Raw genomic sequence first — 14,019 nt, forward strand, 5'->3', positions numbered from 1 at the left:
CGGTCCCGGGCCCTGCGCTGCCTCGGCCGGTGCCGCGCGGGGCCTGCGCGGCCCTTTCCCCCCTCCCCGCCCCGGTCGCTCCGGCCGCCGGGGCCTCCCTCCTCCCCGCCCGCCCATGGATTTCACATAGCAGCCGCCGCCTCCGCCGCCGCCTCCTCCTCCTCCTCCGCCGCCGCTCCATGGCGGCTCCGGCTCCGCGGCCGCCCGGCCTCTGCTGCTGCCGCAAAGGGTCCGCGGCCGGGCCGGAGGCGCCGCCGGCCCCGCCGCCGCCTCCCGAGCCGCCGCCGGACGTAGCGTCGGCCTCCAGCTCGCAGCTCTTCAGCCTCCGCCACCTGCACCTGGGGCTGGAGCTGCGGCCCGAGGCGCGGGCGCTGGCGGGCTGCCTGGTGCTGGAGCTCTGCGCCCTGCGGCCGCAGCCCCGCGCCCTGGTGCTGGACGTCCACCCGGCCCTGCGCGTCCTCTCGGCCGCCTACCGCCGCGCCCCGGCGGGGGAAGCGCCCTGCTCCTTCGCCTTCTCGCCCGCCGAGGCCGCCGCCGCCGCCCCGGCCCCGCCGCCCCCGCCGCCGCCGTCGCCGCCGCCGCCCTGCGCGCCGCCCTGCGCCGCCAGCCCGCCCTGCACCGCCACCTTCCTCTCGGCGCCCTGCATCGCCGCCGGCCCGCTGCCCCCCGCCGCCGCCCCGCCGGGGGAGCCGCCCGCCAGCCCCCCGCCCGCCGCCGAGCCGCCGCCGCCGCTGCCCCTCTTCGCCCAGCCGCCCTGCGCCGCCTGCCCGCTCGGCTTCAGGGTGGATCCCTTCACCGACTACGGCTCGTCCCTCACCGTCTCCCTGCCCGCCGCCCTCCAGCCGCACCAGCCCTTCCAGATCATCGTCCGCTACACCACGGCCGACGGCCCCGCCGTGAGTACCGGGCTGCGGGGGGCGGCGGGCGGGATGGGGAGGTGATCGTGGCACTGGTGCGGCCGCACCTCGAATCCTGCGTTCAGTGTTGGGCCCCTCACCACAAGAAGGACATCGAGGTGCTGGAGCGTGGCCAGAGAAGGGCAGCGAGGCTGGGGAAGGGTCCGGATCACAAGTCCGGTGAGGAGCGGCTGAGGGAGCTGGGGTTGTTTAGCCTGGAGAAGAGGAGGCTGAGGGGAGACCTTATCGCTCTCTACAGCTACCTGAAAGGAGGCTGTAGGGAGGTGGGGGTCGGTCTCTTCTCCCAAGTAACAAGTGATAGGACGAGAGGAAACGGCCTCGAGCTGCGCCAGGGAAAGTTTAGGTCGGATATTAGGAAAAATTACTTTACAGAGAGAGTGGTCAGGCATTGGAGCAGACTGCCCAGGGCAGTGGTGCAATCGCAGTCCCTGGAAGTATTCAAAAAATGTGTGGATGTGGTGCTTAGGGACATGGTTTAGAGGTGGACCAGGCAGTTCGGTTAACAGGTTGGACTCGATCATCTCAGAGGTCCTTTCCAACCTTAACGGTTCTGTGAAAAAGTGGGAAACTGAGCGCCGGGGCGGCTGGCGGTGCCCTCCCCTGCCCCCCGCGCCCTTCTGTGGCTGCCCGCCGGGGAAGCGCCCTGGCCCCGCAGTGGGGCTCTTCCACTGTCAGCCCCTCTGGCCTCCCCGGCCCTCCGCTGCCTCTTCCCTCCTCGCCCGACAGCCGCCTGCCTGCTGCTCCGCGGCATCTGTCCCCGCTGCCAGCCCACACCGGCCCGGCCGCCCTCCTTCCTTCCCCTATTGCCCTGGCCCCCAAAGTTTATTCATCCCCCATCACGACGGGTTCGTTTTAAAGTTTTTGGTCCTTTAAGGGCGTTGCCGTTGTTGGCGAGGAGCGTGAAAGTTTGAAAACTCCTGCTTCGACTGAATTCTTCAGGACAAGTTACGTAATCTGCAAATACAGGAGTTTCCCTGTGGGTTTTGCCAGGTGCTTACAAAATCAGGCCTTGCGCACCTAGGCGGACGTTCCAACGAGCCACGGTCAGGAGCTTTGAGAAGAGCAGGGGGAGATTCCGTGTATTCCTAAAAGTTATCTGCTGGAAAAAGGATGAGAAGTGGCCCAAAACACCCATTTCGAGGTGGCCGTGGGAGGTGCTTCCTTGACCGTGTGGATTAGTCGTCTTCAGTAGTGAGATGCTTTGTGAATTCTGTCATTGCTTTTCAACCCCTGGTATTTAGAAGCACTTTGTTTCTGGCCTTTTAGGTGCTGCCTGGCAGATCTTGTGCTTTTAAGAAGTTACGATAGTGAAAATATAAAGTTATCACTGGAATGTCAGTTCTTTTTGCTATTGTATAATCTGTTTGGGCTGGGAATTCAACTAAAATTATTTTTATTATGTGGTTCAGGAACGTGTTTGGAAAAGGAGTGTGTTTTTTTTGAGAGTCTTGCAACTTTGATGCCTCTGTGTTGCCTGATGGAATTGACTCTCAGCCTGCTGGTTCGGTATTGCTGTTGCATTGGTCAAACCCAGTAAATGTGTGGATCTATCTGACTACTACAATCTATTTAACAAGAACAGGAATTGAACATATCGATTTTGTGCAAAATAACCCAGTAGCGAGCATATACTAGGCCTTTCCTTAGGAAAGGAAAGTGTTGCTGAATAGAATGAGTTTGCTGGATCTTTTTCTGTCTGATTTTAATACTACATTGAAGCTCACAGAAGTAACTTCACCCTCAGAATGATCTGGATAGTCTTAATACATTGGCTCACTCGGAATAGTGAGTTCCACGGGAAGATTTTTATTGACAGAAGTTTCCTTTTGTTATATGGTGACCTTTTAACGTGCTGGTCCTTCCCGAAAAGTGCAATAATGAGGTGAAATTCTGGCACTTCTAAAATTCAGATCCACTTGTAAGTGAGGATGATGTTCCTTTTCACCCCTGGACCTCCTGGTTTTAATAATTCCTTGTACAATAGTCTGCTGTAGTTTTTCTGCACTGAAGAGGTACATGGGAGATGTCTCTCAGGGCCCACAGTCTGTTCAGAAGATTCTGTTCTTTCTTTATTTTTTTTTCCCCCAAGATTTTATGAAGAAACCTGTTTCTTTTGTCCACACTATGCCTCATTTATGGTGGGAAGGCTTTAAAGCTCATTTGGTGTTGCTGCGTATTCTATAATAATCATTCTCAGTCTGTCTGAGCCATGCCTCCTGAAGTGCACGATAACATACTTCCCTCCTCTTGAACAAATTGTTTTATTTTAGGCTAGCCTGTGCTTTCTCCTGGGTTTTGCCAGCCCTGTTGCCAAAGGGGCAGCCTCTCCTGCTGTGTGCATGGAGAAGTGATCTCAGATGTAATGGCGTACTGATCTGAGACCTCGGCTTTAGAAATGATCTGAAAGCCGCTGGAAGGTGCAGGGCACCGACTGATGTGATGTTCATTTAGTCTCACCTTGCATTAACACGTTGCCTCCTTGGCCCTGCACGCGACCCGGCGTGAACGTTACGTGGTTGAGGATGCTGGGAGTGGGGTGTTTTTTCCATTCCCTCTGTTGTTTGTCTTGCTTCCCCTGGATCAGACGTGAGCTAGCTATTCTTCATCCTGTCTTTTGAAGTCTTTATTGTACCTTTAACGGCGTGTACTGCTCCAGCTGAAATGAAGCTACAAGGGCTGGTGTCAAAAGGTTATTGATGGTTACAGTGTCAGGGGCATGCGCTGCCCTTTTCAAGCGATACTGAAAAGTAGAAGCAGGCGTGCTCACTGACATAAATCGTACCACGTTTCCGCGCTCACTATTGTAGATTTTGGCTGGCAAAATATTTGTCCTCGAGTAGCACCTGTTCTAGCCCTTCATGTTCAGTACGCTGAACTTTTTTTTTTTTTTTTTGGATCCAAAGTCATTTCGTGCTATTGTAGTGCTATCTGTCGTTGCTGTTTTTCAGCCTAGCGTTGCATTTTAATAGGGATGAGTAACCCATGTGTGTATAAGGGTGAACTGGTTTATACTCGTGTCTAGTACGTTTCCTCGCAGTCCCTTTTCTCTGCATGAGTGAAGCAACTTTACAGTGTTAGACCTCTCTCTTCTAAAAGATATATTTTCTTTGGCCTTTCTCTGAATAGAATCTCTTTAGGTCAGGGTTTATTTTCTATGGGACCCTTAGCATACTTGTGAGACCTATAAAGCAGTAAATTCATGGTACAGTGCAGCACAGACGTGTTGGCAGTAAAATCAGCAGCAAAGATAGTAGTCTGTTTAAAATTGGAAACCTGTTGCCTTGATATACTTGGTTTGAGCCATCTGGATATGTTATTTGACTGCCCCATTATTTCTCATGTGGAGGAAGGAGCCAAGATCTTTGGTTGTTTGATGGACATTGAGAGACAGCTGAGAGATTAAATCTGCCTTTCACAGAGCATTCCAGCTCCCTGTGCTCTTAGGAAACCATATGCTCGGTACGTCACGAATTCGCTTCAGAAGCAAGACTGTCATGAACATTGTGTGTGTCTCCCGGTGTGGGCTGAAGGCACACGCTGATCAGGTGTGTCAGTGACAGGAGTCGTGCTCTTCCTCCCCTTCTTTTCCCTCACCCCTTACTTCTTGGTCTTACAAGTAGTCTTTCAGAAGACTTTTTTTCTCCTTCCCCAGGGAGAAAAATGTGCATCTGTCTCTTACCCACTGTGTCACGCCTCTGATTTGGCAGCGTACATGTTAACACCAGTGCTATTTTCTTTCCATGACAGCCTTAAATGCAAACCCTGCTCTGTGTTCTGGTATAAAAAATGGTAGCACGTCCTCATCTTCAGGATTTAGCAAAAAGGACAGCCTTTTTTGCAGTGCTGGAAACTTCCCCGTCCTTCCGCTAGGTTTGTCCTGATTCCTCGGTCCTCCTAGAGCGACTTGCTGTCCAGGTGTGCCGTGCTCCTGTCACATCCTCTGCATGTCAGATGTGCGGTTTACTTTGTCATCAGATGGAGCAGCCTGTTGTTCTCTAGCCTTCTAGAACAGAAGCTGTGGCGTTGCAGCTCTTCTCGGGAGCTTCATCAATAATGCAGGTAGAAACACGGAGAGATTTAAAATTGACAGAGGCTTAGCTAATTGTCTTTGGCATTTGCTGGATTTGGGTGAAAGATTATAATCTAATTCAATAAAAATTATATTCTTGGCCAGTGCCTTATAAAGTGTGAGCTTCTTTGCAGTGTGTGGGCAGGGGGAAGCCTAGACTGTCCAAAACCTCTGTTCAGCAGAGGAGCTAAGCAAGATTTTTGCTTAAAATACTCCATAAGAACAGCTTTAATATGTGAAACATGAAAAACTAGATAAAAATGATGAGCATTGTAGCATCATGATGATGTCACGTATATTCCCAAAGGGGAGCACAGGAGGGGTTTGGATGTAGAGTAGGTGATATGGCCCCAAGCACCGCTCTGTCCCTGTGTGCTGCTCCACCGCCCGCCCCCAGCACTACCCTGCTCCTTGCACTCCTTTCTGGGATGCTGCTTATACTCATTTTCCCCAGTCCATAGTCCTGCCTCTGTCCGGCAGCATAGCCTGGTCTATTTATATTACAGATCTATTTATATTGTTTCAGGATAACTTTCATCATTGTTCCAAGAGCATCTGGAAAGAGAGACGGAGGCTTGCCATGTAGCTGCAGACATTAGGAAACAGGAGGGAAAAAAATACTTCATCCTCTGCAAAGGTTTTTCTCCCTCTTGGCTTGTGGGGCTGGTGCTTCATTTAGCTTCATCCAAATGTCAGATAGAAGGGGGACTGGTTGAAAAGAAATTGTCCTTAATTTATGGAGTTTCTTGTAAACAAGAATCAACTTCTCAGTCCCCCTTTGCTTCCTGCTTATGTTTTCTTCCTGCGCTGGTCAGGGAGAACTTCCCCTTATCTCTCGGCTCTAAAGACGTCGTCTGTCAACCCTTTTTCCTTCCTACTCTAGTGTTGCAACTTAGGTCTGGTGGTGTCTTATCTCTCTTTGTTAGCCTTTTCTGTCTCTCAAAAAGCAAAGGAAACAGAACCTTTTGCAGGTGAGTCTCTTCAGCAGGGACGACGATACAGACTGTAAGTCAGACTTTTTGTGATACGAGCACAAAACCACTGATCAGAGGAGTGTTTTTCAGTTGGCATTGGGGCAGATCTTTAAAAAATTAATTTTTGCACCTCCTTCCTGGATCATTAGAAAACTACTACCATGGATTAAAACATAGCAGTTGCATTTTTATGTGAATGTTATGTGTTCTCAGGGGAAGCTATTAGTTTCAAACTGTGGGTTTTAATGAGACGTTTATCTCCAAATGCCTTCTGGAATAGTTGTCCCCAGTTCCACAATGTCACATCGCAGAGAAGACATTCATTGCCATGAAATGCAGGTATCCATGGAGTGGAAATCTGTAGCTATGTAGTGCACCTCAGCTGTGACCTGAGAATTTTGCCAGTGATATGCTGAAATGCAGCACGTGGATTTGAATAGTTGTGTAGCCTTAGCCCCCGTGGTGTGAGTGAGGCAGGGTTCGTCAGAAGTCATGCTTTAAGCATGTTTCTGGCCCAACAGGCTTGAAACAGAAGAGAGTAATCTTAAAACAAATTTCAAGAGTGCTGCTCTGAGATTAATATTACTTCTAGATAAAGGTTTTAAATTTTGTAATGCCTCCCACCTAAAAAAACCCCATTTGCCAGTGAAAGTGTGAACCGCTATATGAATAACTGAAAGCTGCTGAGAGTATCTTTCCGTTCCTTACCTTTCACTAATCCCCAGGGGTGCTGCTGAAGTGGATGATTTGAGAGAGGAGCACACTGGCGTCTGAGGAGAAGGGTCTAAAGGCAAGGGAAGAAGATAACAAATAACAACTCTTACAGGACAGAGGGAGAGAGAGAAAACTTTTGACTTCCAGAACACGGAGAGGATAACTAGGAGTCAGAATTGTTATATGTCATTAAAACCAGAGCAGACATAGTACCCAGGCTTCTCTTCTCTAAGGATTTCATTGCTTTCTCTTGAGGACCAGAACTGAACTAGTGTCTGCACTAACTGCTGTTCCCTGAATTCAGATTTATTGGTTGCTTTGATCTAAGAATTCAGCAGACTCGGAAGTTTTATTCCTTGTGCTTGACTGTTCCCAAGACTTCCAGTGGTTCCAACTTTATTGCAAGTCTCACAATATTTGGTATTTTCCGTAAAAGTTCAGCTCCAGAGTTCTAGGATTACAAGAAAATCCTTATTTAAAATTGTTCCTACACTTCAAAGTTGGAGGCGGGGAGCTTGTGAAAGCATGAACATTACATTTGAAACAGAAGAAACAAAAAGGCAAATAACTGCACTTTTTCATGTTATTCTTAATCTGTTCTAATTATTTGCTGAGGGTCTGCCTCATGATTTATTTGCTGTTTGATAATGAAAATTGACGTGCTCGGTGGTGTGTTTTGTTGTTGTTGGTTTTTTTTGGTGACCACCCAGAATCTCCTTATTCTCTCTGTAAAAAGAGGCCTCCAGTGTCATTGACCAGATGTTTCTTACATCTACTAACTTTTTTGCATAGTGTCAAAATGTTTGATGCTTCAGCCAGCAGGGCAGTGTCAGGGTCAGAGATAATGTTGTGTACACTGTTCAGCCTCAGGGTTTTTTGGTTTGTGGGTTTGGTGGTTTTTTTGGCTGTTCCTTTTTTTTTTTTTTTTTTTTTTCTCCAGCTTGTGCTACCTGACCCCCTGACTGCTCCTGTTCATGTTGAATTAAAAACACGGAGATTTTCAGAGTACTCCCTCTGAGAAGAAGGTTGTGTGGATGTTTGTTAGGGACTTGTTATTAACCAAGCAAATCGATACAACAGAAATAGCGAGCGGCTGGAAGACGCTATGTTGTGTGGTACCACTCAGCGTTCAGACAGTGAGAAATTACTCTGAGTAGTCACGGCAAATAAACAGGAGTAGAAAGATGTATTGTTAAGAAATGGAAATGTGCCCCGTGCCAGGTATACATCTGGGGAGCCAAACAGCTCCTCCTCCACAATCCTCTTGATTCCAGGTTTTGTTTTTTGGCAGTTAATCCTTGTGGTTTCCTCCCTTTCCCTCACCTCTTCACATCATGTTTCAACAGATCTGGTGGCTGGATCCAGAACTGACGTATGGCAATGCCAAGCCATTTGTCTTCACGCAGGGCCACTCGGTTTGTAACCGGTCTTTCTTCCCCTGCTTTGACACACCAGCAGTCAAGTGCACCTATTCAGCTACTGTCAAGGTAATGGATACAAATGGTTCATGGCATGCTTAGCTGCTGTTAACTTGTGAAAGCGTAGTTACGTTGTGTGTGGATATGTGATATAAATTATTCATTGTGACAGTGTTATAAAAAAAATACAGGACTTTTTTAGATCCTGTTCTGGTTCTTGGGACAGAATCGGGGTAGTGCCACAAAGGCAACTCTGTTGCTTATCACGCTTGGGTCTTGCCTTTTCCGTTCTCAAGGTTGAAAGAGTAACCATGAAATGGATAGTACGAAAGAGAGAATTTGGCTTGTCGCTTCCAGTAGTGGTTGTTGATGATAATACTCAACTGTATTTTATCAATTCTTGAAAAGAAAAAAACCAAAGTTTTATGAAAGCAGCATCAAATACTGTTGCATTTTGTGTAGATGAAATAATCTGATATGCAGGCACTTTGGAGGCAGCTGGCGTAAGAACCCATGCAATATAGGAGGAGTAATGGTTTTGGTTGGTATGTTTTCACGGGCTGCGTAGATTGTGGTATAAAAACCCCACAGAAATCTTACGTTTTGTGTTATCTAAACGATTGTTTTTAATGTACATCCTCTTAGGCATAGATGAAAAAACCCCAGAGCTATCTGTGGTGTAGTCATTCAGCTGTGATCATCCAGTGAGGTGATGTGTACGATGTTGGTCTTCCAGGCTCCAGCAGGCATACAGGTGTTGATGAGTGCCACCCAAAGTACCTACTTAGAAGAGGAAGGTGTATATCAGTTTTACATGGAATATCCAGTTCCTGCCTACCTGGTGGCCCTGGTGGCAGGAGACCTTATACATGCAGACATAGGTCCGAGGTAAGATTTGCAGTGAGTCGATCTGCTTTTTGTGTCTCTGTGCAGTGCTTCAAGCTGTAAGTGGTAAATACTTTGAGTTGTGGATAAGGGAACAGTTGGGACCACGAGCTGGGAGCTTTCAGAGTTTGAGGTTTAGTTGGGCCTAAAGAACTGCATGGCACTGCACTGGCAAAGGTATTTTCCTCTTTCATAAATGTTGCTTATTGTCTCCTGTAGTCATTACAGCTGCTTGCCTTGTTGCCTTAAGGCGATTTAAGGGATCTTTGATTATCTTTTGTCATGTATCCATAAAGTGTTAGCCTAAAGAAGGCCTGAGTCTGATGTGAGACCTTTTAGCACTGTTACCATACATGGAAGTGTGGTGAGAAGTCAGACTATTTTTTCTAAGAGATAATTCAGTTTGCTGAAGTATCACCTGATGTTTTCTGTTTTCTGACAGGAGCAGAGTGTGGGCAGAGCCTTGCCTGCTGCCAACAGCCATCAGCAAGCTTTCTGGCATGGTCGAGCGCTGGTTGACTGCTGCAGAGAGTCTGTATGGCCCATATATATGGGGAAGGTGAGTTTAATAGAGTCTCTCAGGAATGTTTAATGGGAACAAAATAAAACAATCTTGAGAGATTATCATGCTTTCTCCCTACGCTAGCAATGGCAAGACAAATGAGCCCCTCAACTGGCAGCACTCTAGTAGTTGGAAACAAACTCTGAAGTTTTGTCTCTGCAAGTGGCAGAGAGGACCATGGAGGCACGGTGGTGTTTTGCCTGGTATGGTGGGCAGAACTGCAGGTTTCTAAACAGTGGATCTTCCCTGAGGAGTGAAGGTTTTTCATACTGCAGTGTTTTGTGATGCAAGTCCAACATTGGGCCAGACACCATTTAAAATGTATGGTGGTTTTATTTATTTATCTATTTATTTTTCCATATGGTACTTGACATATGATAGATTTATTGTGGTATGCCTGAGGATGCTGAAAACCTGACTCGGTACAGACTCATTGAGAGTCCTAGTCCCTAAAAACAACATTAATAGTTTCTGAAGTTAAGCTTTACTGTGTATTAAAAGAGAATGTTTTTGAGAGAATGCTTTCATTCTTTGGATGGGAGAAAATGCTTACAAAGGCTTCCTATATTTCTTTGCTAAAGGTAAGCAGGAAGAACATGTTGTTGTTCTTAATTTACAAAATGTTGCTTGAAATAATCTGAGAGCACGGCCCAGTGTGCCAGTGCTGATCATTGGTGGAGAAACTTAGAAAGCAAAACAAACAGTATTGTTATGTTCTGAAGTGGACAGACTAGAGTAATTTTGCTGACACTGCAGGCACACCAAATCAATTAATTCATTCGATGGCTTCTCAGCCTCTCGCTTTCCTGGGAGCCTCTGGGGACTTGACACTGTTTGTGTTAGTGTAGAGTAAACTTAGTGGTTCTGGCTCTCAGATATACAACTTGTGACGAGTTTACGTGTGTGAAGGGAGCATGGTACTTCTGGGAAGTGCTGGATCTGCTACACATGAAAAGAGTGTCTAGTCTTTAGGTCCAAATGTGAGCAGGTCCTTGGCCAACAGAATAAACTCTGTGATCCCCTGATGAGAAGAATTAGGCACCACTGGTGTAGCAAGTTTGTTCCTGAACTCACAAAAAAGTCTTAGAAAAGCCTTCCCTAAAGGACAAAAAAAAAAAAACGTTACTACGTGTGTCTTTTGAAATAGCTGTAATTTACCTATCTCCTTTCTCCTCTCTTCTTTCTTCTCTCTCCCTGATTTTAGATACGATATTGTTTTTCTTCCTCCATCCTTCCCTATTGTTGCCATGGAAAACCCATGCCTGACCTTCATAATCTCTTCCATTCTGGAAAGCGATGAGTTTTTGATCATTGACGTCATTCATGAAGTTGCCCACAGCTGGTTTGGAAACGCAGTCACCAATGCTACATGGGAGGAGATGTGGCTGAGCGAGGGGCTGGCCACATACGCACAGCGCCGGATCACCACCGAGACCTACGGTATAGCTGCAGAAATCCTTCTCCTTGTGCTATGTCTAACCAATAGTTGAGTTGGCTGCATAGAATATTTGCCTTGGCAGCTCAGAAGTCTGTAGGGAGCTGGGTTTCTTTTTTTATTTCTGGAACACACACAGCCCCAAACTTTGCGTTGAACATCATCTTAGATGCTTAGAGTCTGACGTCGTCTTGGCTTTGCGTGGAATCAATACCTGATACAGTAATAGGGGCTTTGAATGAGGTGTGTTAGCACAGCGTTGTAAGGACTTTGTAGGAACTTTGGAACTACTGTTGGGTACCAGGCAGGTGTTCATATGTCAGAGCAAGGTGAGCAGAGGATGCTTCAGAGAAAGATGTAAGAAATCTTATCATGGCTACATTGTGAAATAACTATCCTCTGAACAAGTGTCTTTTTAATCCTGATCAGTTAGTAGCTACCTACTGTTGGAAAGAATGGTGGCAACAGCACTTAGAAGAAAAAAAAAAAAATGTACGCACCTGTGTAGCCGTCTGTTTATCTGCTTCCTGTAGAATTGTAGAACTCTGCTTATATCAGTGAATTTCACAGGTCAATTGCATGGTACTGTCTTTAGAATATATAAGTAGTAAATCGTTCCTATTGCTTTTTCAGTTTAATTGGATTTTTATTGAAGTGAATAATGGGAACATACACTTCTCTAGTTTGTCCTGTTATGTTCTTAAAAGCTTGTACCATGTGTATTCTCACACGTCCGCTGTAAACAATCTTGGAAAAATTCCTGGAAATCTTGGCAGCGAGACTGTTTAGAAGGATGCCTTTGTTTTTATTCATGTATATTTTTTTTGGAGATGAGCTGATGATAATGAGGTTTAGGGAAAGAAGTGCTCTGAGCATATATGGAGATGTTACAATGTATATTATATATCTTTGAAAACTGTTTTATGTTGAGTAATTCTCAGTGGTTAGGACTGTTCTTATAAGTCACGTTATATTGTGCATGGCAATGATATGAACAGGTCAGAAGATACTGACCTGTTCTCTATCCTGTCTTAATCTGTCCCTCTGACATGGGACAAGATCCTTTTGGTATATTCTCTTGAATAGACCTGTTTGTTTCAAGAAGCAATTCTTCAGGAAACTAAGAAATGCCTTTCCCTGTGCCATTCTTTAGTAAGCTCTTTTTGCATTCTGGTTTGTTTCTAAGACAAACATCTGATCTAAATCTTGCCATTTCTGACATAATTTCTGGAGTATCTTCTGCTGTTAATAAAAAGGCATCTTTGTAATGACATTGTTTACAGAAATTGGAGTCCACTGGCTACCACACCTCTTGGATCTTGCTTAATCCTCCTCCCTGTAGCTTGAAGTAATTGCCCTTAACACTAGCTATCCCAGTTCTTGCTTTCCCCTGTGAAGCACATCCACCCCTTTCTCTACCAGTACAGGTTCTTCTCTCTTCCAAATATACCCTGGTTCTTAATTCTCAGTTTGCTTATATCAGATTCCTGTGTGCATACGTCAAGACTCTGAGATGTTATCTATGTAACAAGCCCTATCATTGAAGTTGAAGACTTAGCAAAGAAAGCTGAAGTGTTAATAGTGCTGGATGTTAAGTATCTTCTGAATCTGAAAATCCATTTCCTGCAGCTTTTTACATCTGCAAGGGCATAGGAAAGATCTCTTGACTTGCCAGTGTAATACAGCTACTTTGGCTTGAAAGCGAATGCTCTACACTGCAGTTAGATAGAAGAGAAAGAGTAGCCTACCCAGTCGCAGCTGTAAAAAGTCCTAATGGGTGGAGGGCGAAAACTGTATGATACGATATAGGTAGGATGCTAGATAAAGCTTAAAGATCCACAGGATCTGTAATATACCAACTAAATCTAATCCTTTTCTGTTTTCACCTAAGAGGTGACTTTTGCTAAGTAATGTCCTTGGCACTGAATATGGAACCGCGTGTCTACTGTTCTACCAGTGACGTTACTTTTTTGTAGCACGTGGTTGCTCCTTGGAAGTTACCTGTACAATACTTATTCTAATGCGGCTCTGCTTATCTTGCAAGAACTGATACGATGATGTCAAGGATCTAAACTTTAGCATGGTTTTCATGCTGCTTTGTTTTTCAGTTCAACCTGCTGCATAATTAGAGTGAGTAAATGCACTGTTTTAGGTTCTAACTTTCATTACAAATTGTAAGGATTTTTTTTACACTCAAGTTCCTCCACCATTACGTTACGGTGATTCTGTCTCGCTATTGTGTATTTCACACCTTCAGTAGCTTTTATTCTGTACCCGTGCTAGTTCTGCACAGGTCAGGTTTTGCTAGTCATTTTCCCACAACTAATAAGTTTCTTTCTGGGGTAGGAGCTGCCTTCACATGTTTGGAGACTGCATTCCGCCTTGATGCTCTCCACAGACAGATGAAGCTCCTTGGAGAAGACAACCCGGTCAGCAAGCTTCAGGTTAAACTGGAGCCAGGTATGGCTTTTGGCTGTAGCTGCTGTACACAAAATTTCTGTATATCGATGCTGGAATATAGACCAAAAAAGACTAATTTTTACATATCCTTTATGAAAGAAAGGAAAAAGAAATACTTGTTTGTAAACCAGTCTAAAAGTAAATAAGGAAACTTGCCTTGAAGTTTTCTTCAAAGTTGGCTAACTTATCTTTATAAATATTGTTCTGTTTAAGAACAGAACAGGCACACTGGGTAGAAACAGAGTGTGAAGAACTGCCTTGAAAGCTGTATGGTTTTGAGCTTCTGAATTTGTAAAATGAAGTAATTTCTAATGAAAAATATTTGGAAACGTCAAATAAAAATCCTGTGCTATTAAATGTTCCTCTTTTTATGTGTTCATGTAAGAGCTACATATGTATGCATAAGCCTGCAGATAAATATATGTACTTGCTCGCCTGTTGAGTGAGCTGTACAGAGGCTGTGTGGTTATCTCCTGAGCCAGATGCACGGCTGCAGTCCAGCATCATGTATCTTCTTCATTGATAGTTCTTTAGTTCTGTCGTCACCCTTGGAGGTGTGAAGCAATCTTCAATCTAGATGATATT

At 45.7% G+C, this 14,019-nt stretch overlaps 1 protein-coding gene across 1 annotated transcript in view; it reads left to right on the forward strand.

Annotated features, from left to right (window-relative positions):
• RNPEPL1 (arginyl aminopeptidase like 1) overlaps window positions 1-14,019 on the forward strand; it is a 21,211-nt gene continuing 7,192 nt past the window's right edge. Inside the window, exons 1-6 of the mRNA XM_082320348.1 lie at window positions 1-896; window positions 8,021-8,161; window positions 8,829-8,980; window positions 9,420-9,536; window positions 10,744-10,979; window positions 13,321-13,434. Of these exons, the coding sequence (XP_082176474.1) occupies window positions 180-896; window positions 8,021-8,161; window positions 8,829-8,980; window positions 9,420-9,536; window positions 10,744-10,979; window positions 13,321-13,434 (1,477 nt within the window). The 5' untranslated portion in view covers window positions 1-179. The remainder of the gene's footprint in view (window positions 897-8,020; window positions 8,162-8,828; window positions 8,981-9,419; window positions 9,537-10,743; window positions 10,980-13,320; window positions 13,435-14,019) is intronic.

Source organism: Platalea leucorodia (assembly GCF_965183815.1).
Source record: "Platalea leucorodia genome assembly, chromosome: 8".
NCBI lineage: Eukaryota > Metazoa > Chordata > Aves > Pelecaniformes > Threskiornithidae > Platalea > Platalea leucorodia.